The sequence below is a fragment of the Quercus robur genome, chromosome 11 (genome assembly GCF_932294415.1).
Source record: "Quercus robur chromosome 11, dhQueRobu3.1, whole genome shotgun sequence".
NCBI classification, from domain to species: Eukaryota; Viridiplantae; Streptophyta; class Magnoliopsida; order Fagales; family Fagaceae; genus Quercus; species Quercus robur.
Window position 1 is genome coordinate 38,207,274 of NC_065544.1, and position 24,670 is coordinate 38,231,943.

General features: G+C 32.8%; 2 protein-coding genes and 1 long non-coding RNA gene across 3 annotated transcripts in view; 2 read left to right on the forward strand and 1 right to left on the reverse strand.

The window, feature by feature from the left end:
- Positions 1 to 6,014: 6,014 nt before the first annotated feature.
- Positions 6,015 to 7,675, reverse strand: LOC126706452 (scopoletin glucosyltransferase-like). Its single transcript, XM_050405929.1, is given in 3 exon segments — positions 6,015 to 6,596; positions 6,598 to 7,379; positions 7,382 to 7,675. Coding segments are annotated over 3 exon segments (1,428 nt in total). The 5' UTR covers positions 7,521 to 7,675; the 3' UTR covers positions 6,015 to 6,089.
- Positions 7,676 to 13,941: 6,266 nt separating this feature from the next.
- On the forward strand, positions 13,942 to 22,878 carry LOC126707396 (uncharacterized). Its single transcript, XR_007648937.1, has 7 exons — positions 13,942 to 14,476; positions 14,687 to 14,754; positions 15,691 to 15,732; positions 17,271 to 17,341; positions 20,105 to 22,267; positions 22,374 to 22,482; positions 22,593 to 22,878. It is a non-coding gene; the product is annotated as an uncharacterized LOC126707396 (long non-coding RNA).
- A 1,627-nt stretch (positions 22,879 to 24,505) lies between these two features.
- LOC126707389 (scopoletin glucosyltransferase-like) overlaps positions 24,506 to 24,670 on the forward strand; it is a 98,587-nt gene continuing 98,422 nt past the window's right edge. Inside the window, exon 1 of the mRNA XM_050407004.1 lies at positions 24,506 to 24,652. The gene's annotated coding sequence lies outside the window, so the exon portion shown is untranslated. The remainder of the gene's footprint in view (positions 24,653 to 24,670) is intronic.

The following is a 24,670-nucleotide window of genomic DNA, read 5'->3' on the forward strand; positions in this document are numbered from 1 at the left end:
AGGATTAGCCAATTACATAAAATGTTGAAATATGTTTCTAACATGAATCACATATGTCCTAACAGTAGTAGGCCCAATTTAAACCAATAATAACTTGTCATCTAGAATTTGCTGTGAAAATTTTAATCAAACATTTCTCTAAAATAAAATATTAAAATATCATATTGGAACCCGAAAATAAAGATATTGTGAAAATGTTGTGATATATTTAGTTTAGTCAATTTGGGTGAGCCAAAATTCACTGTTTCACACTTTCATGTACAATTTTCTTGTGTTGACTTTTTGTTTTTTGTTTTTGTTTTTTTTAATGCACAATTTTAAAGTGGTGGTTCTAGTTTAAAACCAGTAACATTTTGTCACCTAAGATTTGTTGTGAAAATATTATGGACATCAAAAATAAAATAATAAATATCAAACTAGGACCTACTACAACTAGAAATAAAAGGTATTGTGAAAATGTTGTGATATTTTGTTGTGTTCCCAAACTTCTTTTTTAGTTTAGTCAAATTTGGTGAGCCAAAATTCACTGTTTTAGGCACAATTTTCCTCAGTTGGCTTTTTGTTTGTTTGTTTGTTTGTTTGTTTATATATATATATATATATATATATATAATGTACAGTTTAAAGTGGTTAGCCCAGTTTAAATTTAGTAAGAATTTACCACCTAAAATTTGTTATGAAAATATTGTGGACATAACAATACTCTAAAATGAAATAATAAAATATTAGACCAAGAGCCACCATAGCTAAAAATATAGGTATTGTAAAAATATCATGACATTTTGTTGTATTCCTAGATTTCTTTTTTGGTTTAGTCAATTTATTGAGCCAAAATTCATTTTTTTATGCACAATTTTTTTGGGTTGACTTTTTTAACACATTGTTTAAAGTAAAAAAAAAAGAAAAGAAAACACATAGATTTACACAAATAAAAAAAAAAAAAATTAATGAATAAGCACTTTCTCCCTTTACGTTTGGGATAATTTTATTCCCCCCTAAACTAAAGGTGAATAATTTTCTCCTTTATATTTTGTAAACGAGCATATACCCCTATTGTTACTCTTTTAGTTAAACTCTAATGAAATCTTATGATTTCTAAAATACTCTATTGTGCAATGTCTAAAATACTCACACTAAATTTTAATGTCTCAAAAAATTTCTTTATGCATCTTAAATTTTATGTTGTAGACTGGTAGTCATGTTTGGAAAGTTAGAGTGATTATATATGGTGTTTTATTTGTTGCCTAGAGAACACTAGTTTATTAAGTTTAAATCTTCTAAACTTATACTTTTATGTAATGGAAACAGAGATGACAGATGTCTTTTTTTATTTTTTATTTTTTTATCTTGTTCTTTTTTAATTTATTTTCTTTCTTAAAAGGGTGTTCATTAAAATAAGTAAGTTAAACATCGTAATTAGGCTCATAAAAAAAGATAATAAAGAAGGAAGTATGAATAATACAATCTTCATTGTAGATGGTTGCAAGTATTTAATTTGGTGAAGAGCTTCAAATTGTATCATATATTATTATCCAGCGAGAAAATTTAAATTTAAATATTGGAAGATAATGACATTCGTTATTATTCTTAATAGTGCTTGTTAGTGAGTAGATACTGCCTTTAGCAAATAGGTTCTAAGAAATTGTCATAGTAAATAAATATTCAAATGGTTATTTTAAATTTATGTACATGACTTCATACCTTTTTCCCAAAAAAAAAAAAAATTCTATCTTAATTTTCTCACTAAAGATGTAATGCCCCAAAATCATAAGCAATAAAAGTCTATTTAATCTGAATAATCCATAAAAATATTAAATAAAAGAAACCAGCAACCTTAAATCTCATTACAAATGTCAGAGCTCTAATTCACCAAAGATAAAACATCCTCAAAATAATTCTCCAATACAATATTTAATGTCATAAAAATAACAATAAAATCCTCAATGCCAAAATATAGTTCATAACTACTGTTTCCCAAGAATCTTTACTCCAATAATCTCTCTAATGTATCTGTAATGGGAAATAAAGAGGGGGGGGGGGGGGAGATAACTCAATAAGTGGAATTTACTAACATTGGGGTGTAGTAACAAACCTTTCAAATAAATAATTCTTTCAACAAATTCATAACTTGTAACTCATCAATATTTTGTCATCAAACATTTCATGTAAAAGAAAATAACATCTTTATATTGTGAGCCATCATAATATGTATACCATCATATAAACAATTTCCTAGGCTTTTCTCATGGTCAACGTTTACGCCCCGTTGACAGGGTTGTGCTGTCCCCTTTTAGGACTAGAACCTCCTTTCCATCACTTTTTCTTGAGGAAGGCTCATTTAGAACCTAAAGGTGCACTCCCTTGCTAAGGAGCTTCCTTTTTGGATCCTCAATAGTATACTCCCTTACTAAGGAGCTATCAAATGTGCACTGTCCCCTTTTCTAGGACCATCCCTTGCTAAGGATTAGCTGCAGTATGATTGTCCCTTGCTAAGGACTAAATACCATACTGAGCTTCTAATCACAACTTGCCATAGGTTTTCAAAACATATTCAATATGCTCACAAAATAATCCATTCATAATTCTCAAAAATATAAAGACATATTCACACACACAAGTTTAAATAAATTTAGGTTGTCCCACAAGTTTTTCATAAAACGAATAGTCAATGTGCACATCAAACATTTATAATATATCAACTTATATATAGAATATCAATATATTTCTTTGATATAAAATAGTTTAATAATCAACATTGTTTTGGGAAAAACCTCCAAAATTAGTAAACACCACTTACCTTTTAGTTGCAAAAATAAAGGAAATCAACCTTGAATCACAACAATTCAGTAGAATTAGAACCTAGCAACACCAAAAATAGGTTCATCAATACACAGTTTCTCACTTAAAAATCTATTTTCACACCTAAATGGTTTTATCCTAGACAATATTGATATATCCAAAATCCTCCATTTATTCACTTAACTATCCAATTCACTTTCAGCTTTGATAAGATATTTGGACTTAAAAAATATTGCTGCCTAATCAGATTTTTCCATTAACGTAATTATAGGTATTCATGAAACTTCAATAGGGCCAAATAATAAATATCTGACCAACATGAATGTAACAGCCATATTATTTATTCATATCCATTCACTCTAATATTACATCTATCCAATTTAGTATTGGAAGCCATGTATTGCCTTAATTTGTTGCTTAGAATTTCCTCTTGATGCCACTGGATGTCTATTGACTCTAATATTATATATATATATATATATATATTCAACTTAACATTGAAATCCATGTGATAGCTTTAATCTATCAATTTAGTGCTAGTATGCTCTCTTGATGCCACTGGACATCTATTGACCTTAATATTATATATATATATATATATATATTCAATCTAATATGGGAAGCCACGTACAAGCCTTACTATCAATCTAGTTGCCTATTGTCCCTTTAATGCCGCTGGACAAGGGTTTAGACAATAATAAAAGTGTGATGGTAAAATCGGTCAACAATTGAGGTTGTGTGAAAGCAAATTAACCACAAGCACTCTTTTCCCTTTAACATGGTGACAAAGTCCAAGCCTATTACTCTATTTGGTTCAATTTCAAAGTTTGTGGCCCTTCCTAACATATTAACAAATCTTTATCTAATATAATACAATTATAGGAGCCATTTTCTATTAGTATAATGATAGTCTAGGTTCATAACAATTGCTAGCTATTGACTATTCAAACTTCTTAAATCTAGAGCATGAGAAAATCATACCTGAAGACTCCAACTCAACCCCACAGTGAAGAAAGGCAAAGTTCAATAGTCGGTTGAAGCAAAAAGGAAGCCCCCATCAGTAAAATACACGTGTGACTAAAGAGGAAGAAGGCTAGGGTTTTCAAGGCCCATATATTTACTTATTCCACCTCACTTGGGCTTCAAATCCCATAACATTTATCTTATTTTTAATATTTTAGGCCCAAATCAATTTAATCCATTTAATTGTAGGTCTCCTTTATAATTAACATATAATAATTAAATAGGTATCAAAGTTATGGGGTGTTACAAAAGAGGTAGCACGTGGCTTGTATGTGCAACCCAAACCAGCCATTCCAAAAAATGGAAAAGTTAGATTTCATTTGAATGATAGATAAGCCATCCATCAGTCAAGACGGCCATTCGATGGCCAAGATTCGACACCCAATGGTCAACTCACCTTATTCATGCCTAACTTGATCCCCAACGAACACGTGACTCCACCCACGATCAACTTTGGCTACTGCATTTCAATGACAATCATCCCAATGCTTCTATCAAAGAAGAGAGATGAGATGAAGGGGAGAGCTATAGAGAGAATGAGTTGTTGAAAAAAAGGGACTCTTTGATTTTCACATTGTTGGACCTATCCAAGTGTCCATTGCTAATATTACAAATTTTTATGACATAAGACTTATAAATTGATGTAAAAAAGTAATTTAAACATTAATGTATGGGTTGTTAAAGTTTTTTGATTAGATTTATATTATGATATCGGTTTGTAAATATTTTGTAGTCAAATTCGAAGAACCTTTACCATTTTCCTTTTAGTGAACAGTGTCCACGATAGTTTTTAAGGTTTATGTAGTTAAATTTATAGCAAGTCTCACTCTTTTCCATTTATTAAACTAAGATACAAATTAGTGAGATGCTAGCTAGAATACTACAAATATTTCAGGAGTCTCACAAATTAATATGTCGTCAATCATACAAAGGTAATTTTAATATTTATTTATTAGTTGTTGAAGTAGCATTAATCTTATTCGTTACCATTTTATTTTTTAAGTTTTTTTAATATTCTCCTACAAATTATGCCTTCTTATTAGGAAAATGCTAAAAATATTACAAATTTTTCTACAATAGTGTATAAAATAATGTGGCAAAAATATGGTTGGTGCAGCTTAAAAAACATAATAAATGAAGGTTTGATTTAAAAAAAAAAAATTTAATAAGTAACACATCAATTAATAAGTTTTATGTGTGATGGTAATGACTATCACCTTATGAGAGAGAGAGAGAGAGAGAGATATATATATATATATATTTATTTATTTATTTAAAGCTAAAGTAGTTGAGAGAAAATTCAATTAGATTCACAATTGGATTTCCAATTTTGTGCCACATGCCCCATCTAAGCTTTTATATTTTTGTGCCAAATAAGTTATTGTGTCAATTTAATTTCTTAAGTTTGATGGAGCGTTTATCACACAATGTGAAAATCAAAGAGTCAATTTTTTTTTTTTTTTTTAATGAATGCAATGGATCTGGGGTATCAAATCAAATGTTGTTTAAATATGCCAAGCCTATCCACCCGGGTCTCATATTTTAAAATGTCTTGACAATCTATATATTCTAGCAGTTTCTTGATCAAGAAGGCAACCTTTTCATTTTGAAATTCATGAAATTGGGCAATCTCGGAATCATCTTCTGAATCCTTTAGCAATTGGTTAGCACTCATTAGCACTCTCTTTAGTTTTTGTTATTTTTGTTTATGTAGTTTGAAAGCAAGATTCTTTTCTTTCAAAGAGGAAAACAAATTAATTGCCACAACGCACAAAGCCCTTTGTATTTCAAACATGCTGTGATTTAAGATTTTTATTAGCTAGTAATATTTAAAAACAGTAGTGAAAAAAATAAAGAGTACAACGCAGGTAAAAGTAAAAAATGGACTACGTTACAAATGAAAAAAAATGACATCTTAAGATTTTTTTTGAGAGATAATTACAACATACTGCTAACTTTGCAGTTCGAACCCTTTCTCCTTAAACTTCCAAGCATTTTGTACATGGAGAGATGCCAATTCAGCTATAAGGCTTTGGCATCTTAAGTTAAATTTAGCCAAAATTTGTGTAATCCCATGCAATGCAACTTATAATATTATAAATTCTAATAGGTAAGTGGACACACATTTCTAATTTATTATGAACACATCCAACAATTACCGAAGAAAAATTAAACAAGTACAACTCACACACTAAGAAACAATGATAAATTCATTTTTTATTTTTTATGGTGAAAGAACCATATTGAAAATTTCGTGTCAAATAAAGTCAAGGACAATGCAACTTTAATTCTTCAATCAAAGCATTCAAATCAGAGTAGGATGATCCCCCTTCTTCAACAGCCCTCTTTGCCATCTCCCCAAGTACCTTGGTTCTGCTTCGCATTCCATCTGTTTCTTCACCCACCATAATTCGCTTCACTGCCTTCTCAATTGCATCCCTCTTGATACTATCTCCCACCACTCTTATCCATTGTCGAACACCAACATCAACCCCAACTTTAAGGACCTGAGTTACTAACTTCTCATTGTAAAACTGCTCAGCACTCAAAGGCCACGTGACCATGGGCACCCCTGCAGTCACTCCTTCCAGGGTCGAATTCCACCCACAATGAGTCACAAATCCTCCAACTGCTTCATGGTCAAGAAGCAATACTTGGGGTGCCCAACCTCTTAGAATTAGTCCCTTGCCTTCCATTCTTTTCTCAAATCCTTTAGGCAACCAATCTTCCTCTTCTTTTTCATTTTTGCCTTTCTTCACAACCCAAATGAATTGTTTGTTCAGAAGCCTCAAGACCCATTGCAATCTCCATGAGCTGAGAATCACTAAAGTTTGCTATACTCCCAAAACATATGTAAACGACGGAATTGGGTTTCTTTGTACCAAGCCACCTCAAACATTCATGTTCATCAATGGAGGGTTCCTTTCCCCTTCGAGCTCTATCTTCAGCATTCTTGTTGCATAGTGAAACTGGACCTATATGCCATGTCTTTCTTCCTATAACCTTCTTGTAATGCTCTGCATAAGCCGGCTCGAGCTCATAAAAGCTGTTAACAACCACCCCATAGCTCTTCAAATCCGATTCCACAACTTCTTTCAAGAACTTGGAAAGGTCCGTTTCAACTTCATGCTTAATGAAGTTAGGAAGTTGCATCCTTGTCAACTTTATCTCCCCTGGAAAGTTAGGAATGACAAAAGGTTCAGAATCAGATGAAACTTTCTTGTGAGGTTCATATTGTCTCAAACTTAGGTCAACAGACAGAGAAAAAGAACAGGTCCCATGGAAAACAAGCCTTGGAATACCAAATTTAGCAGCAATATCAGTTGCCCAAGGAAAGAACATGTCGGCAACAAGGCAACTAGGTTGGAAATCTTGTAGTAGTTGCTCGAGTGGTTGTTGGAGCATCTTAGTGGCTTTGAAAAAATTGTCAACCATTTCTATGGAATTCACTATTGAGTCAATATTCTCACATCCTTCTGGCAGACCAGCATCTACAGCCGGAAACTTAATGATTAGGATATCAATGTTGATGCCACGAGTTTTGGAGAAGAAGGCATGTTCCGAGGAGTAGTGACTAAGGTTGCCTTCACACCTCGTGCTGCAAATAGCTTTGCCATGTCCATGGTCGGTATCAGGTGGCCATGGGCCATGAAAGGGAAGAAGAATACGTGAAGCTGACGACGACTTTCGCTAGCCATAACACCCCGGAAGCCAACAATGATAATCAGGACCCAGCGGAAATAAAGAGATTATGCTAGATTTTACAGTGTTCTTATAAGAAATTTGTTAGACATGAACATGAAAATGTGTATGAGGTCCACAAGATTTTTTTTTTTTGTATGGTGCTGAATGAAACGCATTAATTATGAATGATTATCATTCCTCAGTCCCCACACATTATTCTTGGACACTCACATCCACAAACTTATTTGTCCATTGTTGGCCATAATTTACTGGACACAACTAGAGTAATGCTTATCACGTTGTCACGTATAGATCCACCGTGTCAATTTATGTTGGTGTGCCGTAGTTGTATAGTATAGAGATATGGGTATTTAGCTAAATGACTTAACCCTAACACAACTCATCTAATAATTGGGTCTTCAACCTTAACACAACCTGTTAATGAAGTGAGTAGAAATGACACAACAAACTTGACGTGCTTAATAAGTGAGTAATAAGTGAATCGTATTGGGTTGACACGAATGTAATACAATCTATTTTAACCATTTAATATTAAACAAGTAGGGTTTACATAAATACAACTCATTTAACTAACTTCTTCAAAAAATCAACCCATTTCAACATGTTTGACCTTATTAATATTATTCTAAATTGAATAAACAAAAAAAAATTAATACAAATTTATAATATCGAAATACCTATTAAGCATAAAATTTGAAAGTTAATAATATCAAATACTTCAAACATATCATCCGAAAGTTCATAATGAAGGGTTTAGAGATTTAATATTTAAATTATATCCCTTTATAAGTTTTTGTAATTGCTTACTTTTTCATTCTAAGTTTAAAATATAAGAGCACTAGTATTGGTGGTGCTAAAAAGCTATATTGTTATTTTTAGCACCACCAAATACCAAAATGTGGCTATATTGGTGGAGCCAAAGCCATATTTTTTTGGCTCCATAGCTTAACTCATATGTAATTTTTTTTTTTTTTTTTTTAAAAATTGTTATGTTTACACTGATTTTTAATAAAAAATCTCTTTTGGTTGTGTTCACATTGCTTTCTAATGAATTTTTTATATTATTTTAATCAAATAGCTAAAAATATAGATCTATTGATATTGAGTGTAATGTAAAGTGAGAAAGTAAAATAGATAAAGTAGCTTTCTATGGAGCCATATTGCAAAATTTATGGTTCCATCAATGTGGATGCTCTAAGTTGGATATAAAAGGTATTTGATAAATCTAAAATAAAATGAATATTTATTTTGTTATACAGGTTAGGTGGGTTATATTAAACGAGTCATTTTGTGTTGACATGAATAAATTAGCGTGTCAAACATGTCAATTGTGGGTCAATCGGGTTAACTTGCTTGAGACACGTTTCTTATCATGTTGTTACTTTGAAATTGACCTGATTATGCACCAAACCTACTAAAATCCAACCTTAATCCGTAAAAACCCGCGTCATGTTTGCAAATAGTGTCAAACATTGACACCTCTACATGAAACCCAATAACCCAATGGGGTTGTTGTATTACTTGAATGGAATAATTCTTTGGGAAATGTCTATTTTACACTAAAACGGTTGTGTGCAACAAACCAACAACCAATGTATACTAGTATTTGCCCTATTTCTTTCGGATTGGCAATGCATCATCTTGTACGAAATGTGTTAATAACAACTGGTAGTGAATAAACATCACATGGACCGATTAAGAAGGTAATTTTACCCAAATTTTTTTCAAATTTAAGAATGGTCATTTGTTTCAATTACAAAGATCTTATTACATTGATTTGATTTGAGTTAGCCAGCCCAACACAACCATCATCTAAAACTAGGTTATAACCCATACGTGCAAAAACTTTTAACGTTAATGATGATAAAATGATCATTTTGACTTTTGCGTGGAATATTATAAATGGGTCATTTGGTACTAAAATTAAAATAAAAGCCAGTTGACATAAAATTTGATTACAATTAAAAGCTAATATGGGGTATATTTAGATTTTGGTTCAACTTCAACTTTAAAATATGAATTTTAGCTCCACCAAAAGTTACTTTATCTATTTTACCTACACACATGCTACAGCAGTGGATCTATTTTAGCTTTTAACATAATAAAATAATATAAATATCACAATAAAATAATATATCCCACTACTCAATAAATATCCACAACACCAACCACAACTGCCTCTACCATCTACCACCACCACCGGCCACAACCACCACTCTACTTTGGCAACCACAACACAACATAGAAAAAAAAAAAAAACCACAACCATAATCACAACCCCATCACCACCAATCACCATAAACCACCGGCCATGACAACCACAACCACAACCCACTGCCACTGCCACAACCACAATCACAACCATAAACTACAAAACTCATAGCCAAAATCCACAAAACCCACTGCCAAAGCCAAAATCATTCACCACCACCACAACCAAAATCCACAAACCCACTGTCAAAATCATCCACCACCACTACCATAGCCAAAATCAACCACCACCACCACAGCCACCAAACCCATATGAAAATACATAAAAAAAAAAAAAACCCTCAATCATAGCAAAGAGAATAGAGAGATGGGCGACGATCGGAAGTGGATTCTCGGTGTGGGTCTGAAGTGGATTCTCGACGTGGGTCTGAGGCGATCGGGCTGGCGGCGGTGAATGAGGGAGCTTGAGAGAGTGACGGTGAGAGAGGAGAGTGACGGTGAGTTTATCGGCGGCTTGGGATGGCTGGGTCGGGCCGGCGGCGGTGAATTAGGGAGATTGAGAGCGTGACGGTGAGAGAGGAGTGACGGTAAGTGATTTGGGGCCTTGGGACGGTTGGGTCGAGAGTGACTGAGAGAGGATGAGAGCTTGAGAAAGTTTTGGGAGAGTGAGAGGGATGGCCGGGTCGGGAGTGACTGAGAGAGGATGAGAGCTTGAGTGATTTGGGAGAGGAGGCTAAGTGATTTGGGAGAGAGAGAGGCATGGAGTGAGAGCTGAGTGATTGTGATTTGGGAGACGAGGCTGAGTGATTTGGGAGAGAGAGAGAGGCACGGAGTGAGAGAGAGAAAGAAATAATTTTTTAATGGGCGGAAAGAATAAAATAATATATATTTTTTTTGCTCTCATGAACAGTGCACATCTATTTATAGATGTGCACTGTAGCAATGGAGCTAAAATTTTTAGATTTAGCTCCACTGCTGTAGTAACCTTTTTGTGTTTGTGGAGCTAAATTTTAGCATTATATCTATATAACACCACTGCTGTGAGTGCTCTTGATTCTATTTAGAATTTTGGAGGACCATTGTTAAATCATCTAATTTGCAGTACAATAGTTTCTACATAAAGTGAAGACGTCATCTTGTAGTTGTGGTTACGTATTATTACCAATGGCATAATAATTGAGGAAAAAAAATGATATTTGAAATCTAAATTTCCTAGAAATGTCAAGGACTGAAGGGCAAATCAGTTTCGTCAATCTTAAAAATAAATACTCCAGTTATTTACCCAAAAAAAAAAAAAATCACCCAACCACTAGCTAGCAACCACCAATCAAACCTACAAATCTAATACACAAACTGCTGTGACCCAGCCACCAATGAAGCCCAAACATGTATAACAAGTAACAACTCCATAACGCTAAAAGAAACACCTCAGTCCACAGCTTTACTGAAACATCTCACTCCCACCCCTGAATGCCTCCACCAATAAACCAAGTTGTCTGCTTCCTCATTATCCACTCTACATGACTTTGACTTGAAAGTGAGAAGATGAGGAAGGATGAGAAACAGGGAGAGAAGACAAAGGTTGGAAAGAAAAGAAAAGAAAAAAAAGAGAGAAATAGAGAAGGAGGGAACGAATGAAGAAGAAGAAAAGAAAAAGAAAGGTGAAATGGTGTTAGGAGATTTTTATTTTTCAGATCTTAGAAATTAAAAAACCAAAAAAAAAAAAAAAACTTTTGTTTCTAAGAATGTCGTGGAGAGAGAGAGAGAGAGAGAGAGAGAGAGAGAGAGAGAGAGAAAATTGATTCTCAAATCTATGTTTAATTTTTGGTGTGTTTTATTATGTTTCTTTAAGGGTAGACGCACGCAAAAATGGGTTATGGCTGTGTAAGAGCATTCATATTAACGGTACTAACCTGCCCTTTGCTAGAGGGCATACTTCAAAAATTTATCCTCTATTTAAAAATTAAAATTCAAGGTTTTAAATTTTTGATCAAATAGTATTTTAAAATATTAAGTATAAATTTTGCTTATTATTATTTTTTTCTTTTTTCAATAGGTTATGGAGAGATTTTTTATTGCAAGTGTTTTAGTGTTTGAGACATTTTACATTTTTTATTCCAAATTTATCAGTTATTTTTTTTACTAACTATGGTTAAAATTTTGTAAAGAGATTCTTATAAAAATTTAAAGGGAAGGGAGTGTTAGCTTTTTCAAACTTCAAGGGAGGGGAATTTTTTTTTTTTTTTTTTTTTAAAGTGAGGTATTAAAATATATAAAATAACTTTTTGAGATGCTAAAAGCTAAATGTTTTAGCACATTTGATCTGAATGCTCTAACAAAGTTAACATTAGTGGGCAAAGTGATATATTTTTCTAAATCACAAGTGTGCACTGTGCAGAATGCAACCATCAAAACCACAAGTTGGTATTGTTTAATTAATATATTTTTACTAAGAAGCAAACATGAGCATGGGTACGACGACAATACACTAATTTATGGAAAATTAGGATAGGACACGGTGAGAATACATTAATTAATTATTAAACATATTTTTATTTATGTGTTTAAATATTGTTAAGCATTTCTTTTTCATATATTGTTTTTTTATATTTTTTTATACAAGATAAAAATTCCACTCTAACCTAATCTAAGTGTATATGTGTATGAAGCTCCCTCCTAGAGACTTGAACCCCAACCCTCACACCCCATAAATACTAATACTTGTGGAGTGACCATCGCACCAAGGATGTGCGGTGGCATATATTGTTAAACATATATATATATATATATTAATTTAAGAGTGATAATGGATAATAAAATATCGTCATGGCTATTAAGTGATGTTTAAAATATAATTAATTAAAAAATCTAACCCATCAAATACTAAAAAGACCAAAGTTTAATTTAATAAAACATAATCTTAAAATTTTTGACATATAAAAGTGTCTGAATCAAGTGTAGGACTTAAGGGATTTGCTAACAAGTGAGATAATATTGACGCTGATGTATAAGGGTTGGGACTCTAGCTATACTTTTTTTGAAATTTAATAATGATGAGGTTGATGCTAAATTGCTAATGCTCTCACTAGCTTTATGAAGTGATGAATCAACGATTATAGTAAGGTAATTTAGATATTAATTTATTAATTATTGAAATAGCATAAAAGTTAAATCAATTTGTAAAACTTTTTTATAGTAACCTTATCACTTTCATACAAATTATCCCTCTCTTTTTGGTTGAGTATAAGAGCAACCGCATTAGTTCATGCAAAATTCTTGTTTATTTTGCAAGAAAAAACATACTTTTTCTATTTTACACATTCACTTTTACAAAACACTCACATCAATTTATCTATTCTATCATCTATTTTATTTAAATAATAATATTTCTTTAATTTTTTATTATATCAAACAAACCACTAACCCACATGGCCCCACCCACCTTTTTCTTTCTTTGTTGTGAGAAGAAGACAAATGAGAGAGCAACTTGACGGGGAGACAGAAAAAAAGAATAAAAGAATCATTTGCACATAAACAGTAACCGTGCATATATGCACAATTATTGTTCATTCGCAAACTAGTTTTGTATATTTGCACATTTTTACAAGTACTGATATGGGTGTTTTTTGGGTTAAAATGTGAAAAATTGAGCACTTTTTGTAGTTTGCAAATTTTTGCAACCACGTCAGTGGTTGCTCTAAGAGGAAAGTTTTTCAAAAAGTTACAGGAGCAACATGCATGTAGGCCACTAGTCATCACAAAATTAAAGTTGTTGACATTGATTCCTAATAGCTATTGGAGTAGGAGCTATTAATTATCTTCTCCGTTCACTAATGAGACTTTCCTCTGGTAGCTCACCTGTTGAAAGGGCTGTCCAGTGACCTGGATCAACTGACCCGCCTGCCCGAACCTGCTTGAACTGAAGGTCCACGGGTGGCTCCAAATTCAGTCTGCGGTCAGTCACGAGTTGGCAAGTAAAATTACCAAAAAATTCGGTTCGAATTCGGGTTTTAAAATATTTCACCTGAACAACCCGAATTGACCGAATTATTTATACAAAAAAAATATATGATTTTACATGCCAGCGGGAGCAGCCTAGCAGTGCCAGTCCGAGACTCAAAGACCAAAGCTAACTTTTTCTCACACAAATTCCCAATATGCATATCAATTGTTTAACTCAAATTAAAATTTAAAATCAATGGTGTTGATGAGAGTAGAAGCTGATCACTCAGTGATGATATGACTGATTTTAGAGGCACAATAACCCATTTCTAAATCAACGGTTATAATCCAAAATCAAGACCTAATCTAACGGTGAGAATTAAATATCAAAGATTTGATATCTCTCACTATCTCTAACGAGTCTCTTCAGTTTTCACTTCAGACTCTCAGTCTTAGAGTTCAGATGGTCTTGGCTTCCCCTTCATGCTTCCTCCCCTTTTCACTCTTCCTCACCTCTTCACTTCTTTAGTCTCAGTTCTCTACTTGGCTCTCTCAAACTCTCATAGTCTCACTTCTCTATTTAGTATTTTGGTTCACTTTTCAACACTCACTAAATAGTTTCCCCAAATCCAAACCCTAGCCGCCTCCAATGCCATAGCCCACTCCCCTCTCCGCATCCAATGCCTAGCCATCGCTGCCACTGTCCACTCCTCTCTCTGTAGCTACCGCTGGTGTTTAGTCCTCACCCCGCTGTTGTGTACTCTTCACTAAGTCAGTTCATACTCCAAACGCTTAGGTAATTGTTCTCTATTTCTCATCTTTCTTTTTTGTTAGTCTCGTTGGTCTCATTTGTTATGGAAATCAAATGTTAAAATCAAATAAACCTAAAGATTTATAATATGAAACCCTAAATAAATAAATAAAAAACATAGAAACCCTAACTATTTTACTTTTGTTCTTTGTTCTTTTTTTAAATCAATTTTGATCTTGTTTTAATTTTATACAGGATTGAGACTCCAAGTAGCGTTTTCTGCCTTCAAGTTTGAAACCCATACACCCATGGTTTTTTTTAAGGTATGGTTTTTTCTTTCCTTTATATTTAGTGTTTAAGTTGAGGGCTTTTTTTTTTTTTTTCTTGTTAAATATGAAACCCTAACTAAAAAATACCTTGAAACCCTAACTATTTTACTTTTGTTCTTTGTTCTTTTTTTTAATCAATTTTGACCTTGTTTTAATTTTATATAGGATTGAAAGCTGACTCCAAGTAACATTTTCTGCCTTCAAGTTTGAAATCCATACACCCACAGTTTTCTTTAAGGTATGGTTTTTGCTTTCCTTTGTGTTTAGTAAAAAATAATAATAATAATAATATGTAGTGATTGTGGTGATTGTTTCTTTTTACTAATTGTATTTTCCTTCTTTGGATTGATTTGAATGGCGTTCATCCTACAATTGATTTATTTATTCATATTTTATGTTCTTGGTGAAATAGCATAATTGACCTGAACAAGTTTTGGGTATTTTAATCTAGTTTCATTCTTATTTGCTTTTGGATTTACTTTTTTTTTTCTTTGTTAATTCGAATTGGGTATTGCTTTATTTATTTATTGGTAAGTTACGCGCACAGTGTCATGTTCTTGAGTCCGTAACCTATCCTCCATCCCATTATTATGGTAGGAGGATGTGCATTTTCTGTTAAGAGTTTAGTGGCAAGATGGTCTTTGAATTAAGCATGTTGTGTGCACTATAAAGTATGAAATTTGAGCAATTTTTCGCCATGAGTTTACTAGATATGCATGTGCATTGTTTTTTAATTATATAGAATTTCTTATTTTCAAGCACATATTCTAAGAATGATTTTGCTCTCTTAAAATGATTCGGACATAACCCACTGTATTTTTGTCTTAGATCAGCGAGTCATTGATTACTGTCATTAGGAGATAAGTCATTAATGCAAGTATTAGAGATTGAACACCATTTTCTTATGCATTCATTGTATGAATTATGTAGGTGATATCACTGCAAACGCATTGTGGTAGAGACTTATTTCTTGTAAGTTACCACTTATCCTAATTGTTATTCTATTATTCTATAGAAAAGCACCGCTCCTCTAACTTTTTCATACTCTCTTAATATTACAAAGCTTGCTGCTTGATGGTTTTGTATTTTGTTAGATTAATTTCATAAAAAACTAGTTTGGTAAGTTAATAAAATTCTATAAGAATTATATCTAAACTAGTTTAGGACACATCTTTACCTATAGTTGGTGCCTAGATTGCCTATTGTTGCTGATAGGCAAATTTTTACTCATTAAAAGAATGAGGTTCATTTGGCGCCACTATCAACTTTAAAACACGATAGAAACTTAGGGCAATGTGGTCCAACCTAACTCAATTGGCATCTCCTCCCTTTCTACATTCTAGGTGGTGGGTGAGGTGGGTTCAAGATTCATCAAGTGTGTGTGTAACTTGCCAATAAAAAAAAAAAGCATATTTGAATAAGTGTTTCTATCTATAAGATAATAAAATACACATCAACATCAAAGGGGTTTGAGGGATAACCCTGTGGTTCCATCCTTTCTTGTGGTGCTTGGACACTATGGTTTAAGGGATAACCCTTGGAGTGTGTTTATGTTGCTTGCCCCTCAAACTGGAGTGACCTTGTTTTTAATTGTATAAGATTGCTACAAAGAAGGTTTCTATTAGCATTTGTCTATGTAATTTTGCCGTAGCTGAAATGAGGTCTGATGGTTTGTGTTGATACAACAATGGTGTTCATGATCAAGATTGCTTAGTGATTGTGTTTTAGTATGTTTGAAGTTACCATCACCTAGTTGAGATTCTGGGTTTGAGTTGGTTTCCAGATTTTTATTGCATGAACTATTTCTATAACATAGTTCTTAATTAATTACGAAAAATAAAAATACTTAGACAAAATAAAACAGGTTGGAATTATATGGATGAAGAAAATTGGAGTTAAGGACTTAGGAGGGATAAGAAAAGAGGGTTTTGTGCTTCATTGGTCTTGGTTGAATAGAACCAAGAAATGTTCACACAAGTTGTTGTTGTTTAAACAATACAACATGTATTTCTACAATACTTTATTTTTTGCATAAGCAGGATATAGTTTTTCCTTTTTGGTTTGTGTGATATATAAAACTAAAACCTTTGAAGCTCCCACAATTTGTCACGTCAACAATACTTATATAAATAATAATAAATCTTTTTTTTTTCCACCAAATACAAATTACAAACTCGATTCTTATTAAAACCCAACTACAAGAGGAGCCTAAATGTAGAAATCAACCGCAAACAAAAAACCCTACCCATACGCAGTTAATTTTTTCTTCCTACTCTCTCAACACTATCCCTTAAATGCAAACTCAGCCCTAACAAAACCCTCGATCAAACTCTCTCTATTTCAAACTCACTCCCATCTCCTTCTTCTTCTTTAACTCTCTCATTCAATGCAGCTCCCTCCTTATTTTCTTAGCCACAACTCCTTTGGTTGATGTCAATTTTGATTCATGGTTATTTTGTTATTGAGTTTTTATCATCTAGGCATTGATTATTTTTTGGCCTCCTTTCTAGGCATTTGATTTTCAGGACTGACTTGAAGAATTTAGATCATTTTCCATTTCTGATGTTGGACGAATTTTCAGGTATGAAGAATTCCAATTTGATCTTTTTCAAGTTTCAATTTTATTTGATTGATATGGGCTAAAATTCAGATTGAAATTGGTTTAAATGGAACAGAGCCACAAAGTTATGTTTTAATTATATGTCTTTAATTAGATTTTCTATCGATTTAGAGATTTCAAATTCTATAGGTTTTGTAAGGAAATATTGTAAATATCGATGCGTTTCATAGGGGTGATAGTGTCGATTTAATAGTTTTTTTTTTTCTATGTTTTTGAGAGGCCTAGGAGTCGGCCTTATGATTAATTTATTTTGGCTGAAAAATTAATTCATATTGATGTAGACTGTGGTTTTAGAATTTTTCAGTGATATGTATGGGTTGTGTGTTGCAGATAGTTATGGGGTTTAATAATAATTTTAGGCATGGTTGATTTGATGCTATATAGTTATTGGGTTTTGTTTTTATTGTGATTGTTTTTTTTTTTTCCCTTTCGGTTGATGTTGATTACTATCTTGATTTTAATGATGAAGTCTTGAAACACACATATTTTTACTTAGTGAGGTGTTATACTGATAGCATATATTATTGATAAAGCATTGGAGCTTGCAACATGATCTAGAGATGGTAATGGTCAATGGGTTAACACTGTGGGGTAATTGCCAATACTCCCTCTTGTATCTTTAAGGGAGTCTTTGTGTTAACTGCACTGAAACGGTCTGATGTTGCTGTCATCGATAATGTAGATCTGGTATGCAACATGACTGACCTTTTTCAGTTTCCCTTTTTAAGTAATTTTGCTTCAATGGACATTGATCATTTTGATCACCATGTATTTAGCTACCTAAATTCTGTTAGATGCAAACCTACATTTAAAACATAACTGGTATGCTATTGAAATAACTAAGGTTGAAGTTTAATCTTGGGTTTGAGACACACTCCTATCTATGTAGATAATCTTTGACTCTAGTTTTTCCCCCCTAATAATAAAGTAGCATTTTTGTAGTTTTGCATGTGTAAATTTTAGGTTATTTATGATGGATAAGATTTAAAATTGTAGCTGTCATTGATCTGAGCATTCATTTTGTATAAGTAGGAGGTTTAAAATTTTAGAACTTTTACCCTGGTCTTTTCATAATTTTGCTTGGAATCAAACAGTGGTATGCGGTTACTTTGAGAATAAATTACAATGGATAAGGATAAAGATTTAGATTAGTGTTTGTAGAATTATAATGGATAAGGATAAGGATTTAGATTAGTGTTTGTAGCTACTACTTCTATTGAATATCACAATGAATTTTAGTTACATAAATGTACTAATTGACCTAAGAAAGCTTATTTTCATCCACGTTTTAGGAATCATTGTTTTTGGATGGGTAGTAAAGGGAGGAAAGTGGATAGTGCATACAAATTGCAAGTATCCATTAATAGGAGAAAAATATATATTGATTCTTTTATTTCCTTCTAAATGAATTATTTTTTACTTTTGAATTATCTTATTTTGAAGATAATATTTTAAAGTGGAGAGTAGGAGTTGTACACTGAAGATTCCGTTTTGCCATTATGTATAAAGACAAACCACACCATTGTTTATGACAATTGTTAAGTGAAATAGCACAATATCTTTTAAAGGGGTCAACAAAGAATGAAATGATGCAACTCATGCCTTGGGTTAGTGAGAATATTATTTCCTTAGGAATTTTTAGATATTGATGTGAAAGCCATCTTAATAGTTGTGTCTCTATTTAATGATGATTTTATTTGCTTATCCCACTTTGAAGACCATTTTTTTTTTTAATTTATTAGTTTATTACATACCATGTGTTGGTTTTAAAACTAATGCTTGACGGGTAGTTTTATGTTATTACTGTGTTACCTAAACTTTTGATGATGGATGTGTCTATTTCAACAAACAGTTTCTAATGGATAACGAAGTACACTTGGATTAGCAACCTATATACATCTCTTTATATTTTTGTGATCGGCGACATTAAGCAACAACCATATCTTAATATCAATTATATACCATTTTGTTCTGCCAAATAAAATTACTGATTTGAGTTGTCTTTCTTTGTAGTTGAATTGTCATCTCTTTTGCCTCACTGAATGTTAGATGTTGTAGGTTCTTTCTATTGTCATGATCCAAGGGGAAACAATGTTTATTATCATCCCAAATTATTGTCTACAATAGCTAGGACTTTAGTGCATAGCATATGAAAAGAGTCCAAATTGAAGTGTTTCAAATATAGGAGAGAGTCCCTTTTTTTTGGTTTTCTAAGCTGTATTCAAATCAAATTCAATAAATTGATTGATATGCTTTTTTATTGCTATTTTTTTCCAAATAAGTAAAAGAAAGAAGAAACATAATGGAAAACTTTCATTTGTTATATATTTTTGTTCTTTTACCATTTTTGCAATAGTTGATATTGTTCAATTTTCCTTTAATCAAATGTAATTCCAGTTTTTGAGTATGTTGAATCATATTATGAGTAGAAAGACAGCCTATTCATTTTAAAGTGAGTTTTTAAGCAAAGTAAATATATATTATTTTTCTCAAATTATTCCGTGCATTGCATGGGTTAGTGACTATGTACAATCAAAGTGGAAGAGACAAATAGTTGTTAACATCTACTTACACAATAGTTTTCCCGTGCATTGCACGAGTTAGTGACTAGTTTATTATTATTATTATTATTATTATTATTATTATTATTATTATTATTATTATTAAAGCTATGAATTATACTTGTTACTTTAGTTTGCTAATACGTATCTTTGATTTTTTTAGTTCATGGGAACCTTCACTAATGAACCCTCTATCCAAACACCAGTTGTTACACAAGATGATGGTGCTATTCCCACCCAAGTTGAAGCTTCTACTACTACCCAAGTTGAAGCAGTTGCTGTTGCTGAGTTGCCCACAGTTCCACCATGCCAAGTGAGTAATGACAGTTCTTGTTAGTAGTACTTGTAGTGGTAGGAAAAAGTCAGTTGTTTAGGGCCATTTTGAAAAAGTAAAGATAGGTAAGGGTGATACTAGTAAAACTAAGGCTATTTGTAATTATTGCCAAAAATCGTATAATGCTGATAGAAGAGTTGTGGTACTCGTAATTTGTTAGCTTATGTGCCAATATGTCCCAAGAACCCTAATAGAGAAGATCTAGTTAAAGGGCAGAAAACATTAGCTTTTGAACCCAAAAAGGATGGAGAAGATGGGTTCCACCTTCTGTCGACAACCTTTTCTATTGAGGCTTCTAGAAAAGCATTGGCCAAAATGATTATAATTGATGTGTTGCCTTTTAGGTATGTCAAGGGGTTTGGGTTTAAGAAATATGTAAATACCTTACAACCTAAGCTTCTATTAAAGGATATCCCATTTCGTCAAATTGTTGATAGAGATGTGATTGGCATTTATAATAGTGAGAGAGAGAAGCTAAGGAAATCCTTGAAGGGTTGTAGGGTGTGTCTCACTACGGACACATGGAATTCTATTCAAAATTTAAATTATATGTGTCTCACATGTCACTTTATTGATGATGCTTGGAAATTGCATAAGAGAATTTTAAATTTTTGTTAAGTTGAAGACCACAAGGGGTGGACTATAGGTAGAAAGATTGAGATGTCTTTGCGTGAGTGGGGGATTGATGGGATATTCACTTTGACAGTGGATAATGCTAGCTCAAATTTAACAACAATTAAATTTTGCAAAGGGTGACTAAAGATTGAAATGGAACAGTTTTAGGAAATGAGTTCATGCACATGAGGTGTTGTGCCCATATCCTTAATCTCATTGTGGGGGAGAGTTTGAAAGAGATTGATGCACTTGTTGCCAAGGTGCGTGTAGCTGTGAGCTATGTGAAGTCCTCACCCAATAGAAATCAAAAATTTAGGAGTTTTATGGAAAGGTTAGGTATGGAGTCCAAGAGTCTTCTTAGTGTATATGTACCTACTAGGTGGAACTTGACCTATCTCATGTTAGAAACTGCTGAAAAATTTGAGAAAGTGTTCCTTTGAATGGATTTTGAAGATGATGGTCATTCGTCATACTTTAGGACCAAGGAAGATAGTGGTGGTTTGGGATCTCCTTGTATGAGTGATTTCCAAAGTTGTAGGGCATTTGTGACTTTCTTAAGGGTTTTTTTTTTTTTTTAATGCAACGAAGAAATTCTCCGGTTCTTTGTACGTTACTTCAAATGCCTTTTATGATGAGATCTTTGTTATTTAGGAGAGTATTTCTAATTTAGTTAAATCCCAGAACACTTTCTTGAAAAACACAGCCAAAAACATGCAAACTAAATTTGAGAAGTATTGGGGGGAAGGGGAAAAAATTAATCTTCTTTTGTATGTGGCTGTGGTTCTTGATCCACCAAAAAAATTGAGGTTTTTGAAGTTTTCTTTTTTTGAATTTATGGGAATGCAGTGGCAGAAGTGATGGTTGATAAGGTGAAAGATCTTTTGTATAAGTTGTATAGTTTTTACTCTTCTATTCATTCACTAAATGTGTAAGAACAAAGTGGGAGTGAGAGGACAGAATTGGAAAGTGATGCTAGTGATCCATATGTGTTGGTTCACTTGCGATATGAACGTTTCTTGCAATTTGAGCAATTTGTAGGTTGTAGTAATGAGGTGGAAAAGTATTTGGCTGAAAACTGTGATGGTAGAAAGGATGTGAATTTTGAGATACTGGAGTGGTGGAGAGACAATTGTAGTAGGTACCAAGTGTTGTCTAAAGTTACTAAGGATGTGCTGGTTGTACCAGTTTCCACTATTGCATATGAGTCAGCATTTAGCACTGGAGGCCACATTGTTGATCCATTTCGAAGTTCACTATCTCCTTTCATGGCTCAAAACCTTGTATGTTCACAAAATTGGCTTCAAGCCACAGTTCCAATTTCTCATTGCCAATCAAGGGATGATGTAGAGGCATTGGAGGAGGAGTTGCTTGACTTAGGTAATATGTTTAAATTCTGAAACTTATAGTCTATTAGTTTTATTGAATGTCTCATGTATTCAAGCAAAATTTAATCTATTGTGTTTATTTCCTATTTTTTTTCTAGTTTTAAATCAACAACCAACAGCAAGTGCAATAGCAAATACCATCTTAAGCAAGGGTTCCACTTCAGGCAAACGACCCTTAATTAGCATTGATGATTAATCACTAACTTGGTATGACTCTGCCTTTAGCTCCTTACGATTATAAACTTGGTTTCCTTACTAGTTGGTCTCGTATTTGGTACTAATGTATTGTTTGTTGCATATTTTTTTATCTATTGTAGGAGGATGGTCATTTATTTTGTAAAGAAGGCAGCTTTTTGGGAATATTTTGGAAGCTTTTTTGAATGTATCGCTTTTCTAACTTCTAGCAATACTCATCTGCCAATGCATATAGAAAAGAAATCTTAGTTCATAGGTTTTCTTTTCTATTAGTTATAGACTTATAAACTATAGAGTAGTCATTCAATGCTTTGGGAAAGCTATTTTTTGGAAATACTTATGGTATTTGATTATTGTAACTAATTATATTGCTTGGAACGTTTTATAACTAGCAAGCTTTTTGCCTTATGGTTTTACTGCCCAAAAAACTGCAGTAACTGCCTCTATGGTACTAAGTATATATATCCATTAATTGGAATATTGCAGTATAGTATTATCTGTTGTGATTTATTTGTTGCTAGAAATATTATTTGTTGTGGTTGGCAGGTTTAATAGTTGTTGAGCTACTAGCTTACTACTGAGGTGCTTATTGTGTTGTTTAATAGATCACATATGGTAAAATTAGGGTTTTTGTAGGTTGGGTTGTGCTATCTTTAGTCTATTTTGTTGTGTATATTTTTTGTGGTTAACGTGGGAAAGATTATGTATTTGGATTGATATGTACTGCTTAGGTGCTTCTATTGTTTTAGAGATCACAGGTGATAAAAAAAAAAAAAAAAAAAAAAAAAAGTCTTTTTGGTGTGTTGTGTTGTGTTATTCTGTCCAAGTTTAAATTTGTGAAAATTTGTGAGGATTTGCAAGATTATATTAGATTTGATATGTCTTGAAGGTCCAACAAGTCTAGTGTAGTTCATAATATAAGCTAAGCTTGAAGCCCTATTTTAAAATAAATTAAGTAAAAAGAGGCCCAATTTGAAATATATAGGGAATTCAAACAATCTGAAATCAATAGGGTTTATTAAATTGCCAAACCGAGTAATTTGGGCTAAAAATGCCCAAAAAAAGGAAATTCCGATAATTTTAATTATGTCAAAAATTCCGGCCCAATCTGAGGCCTAGACTCGACAAACTGACAACTCCAACTTGGTTAACCCATTACCCGAAACGTTGGATTCGACCAGAATATTCGGTTGAATACGGGTCCGAAATTTTGCAACTAGATCCATTCGGGTCAAGTTCGACTTGGGCCCTAAACCGGCCCGGCCCGACCTGACCTGTGGAAAGGCCTTGAAAGTTCAATATACAATAGTAGTCTATTATTTTCGATGTAAAAACTTTTACATATACTAATCACAAAATAATAATTTTGACGTTTATTTTTTATGTGACATGCATAAATTATGTTTCTTGTAAAATCAATTTAAAGAAACAACGTAGTAATATTTGTAATATATTAAACATTTCCTTTTCCAATATCTCGCTGGGGTGCGTCTGGGTTGCCTCATGCAACAGTCGATCTATTCCGTTCCAAATAGCCCATACTAATCACAGAGAAAGCCCTCCCTGTGAACACTGCGAAATCATCTCTTAGTAAATGTGTGATAAAAACACCTTGTCAATATCTGTAATTGTAGATGCTGGTTGTGTCATGCTAGTCAAACTCAAATCAAATCAGCGTTGTAAGAACTTAGTAATTGAAAACTAATTATCATTATTATTAGCAGGAACAAACTAGTTTCTGTGGATTGGACTATAGGAGTGCGCAACAACTTGTGGACACTGAAATGAGAGCGTTCCATTTAACACCATAAAGAAGAATAATCCAAAGTATTCCCGTCTCCTTTGTGGGCCAGGGGCGGCGCCACCTTAAGGTCAGGGTGATCCCAGGACCACCTTGACTTGAATTTTTTTTTTTTATATAATAATTTAAAAATTATTATTTGTCTACCTTTCAAAAACAAATTGGAAACACCTTTAGTTTACTTTTTCTATTTCTCTAATTATAATAATTTAATAATTTAAAAGTATTCCTGTCTCTCTCTCTCTTTCTCTAGCTCTCTCTTTTTTTACTTTTTCTATTTCTACATGATTCTAGAACACTCTCTCCCTCTATCTCACACAAACATATTCTCTCTCATACACACATAGATCACTGGCAGAGAAGTTGAGATTGACGTTCTACACAGATCGGCGTTCTACA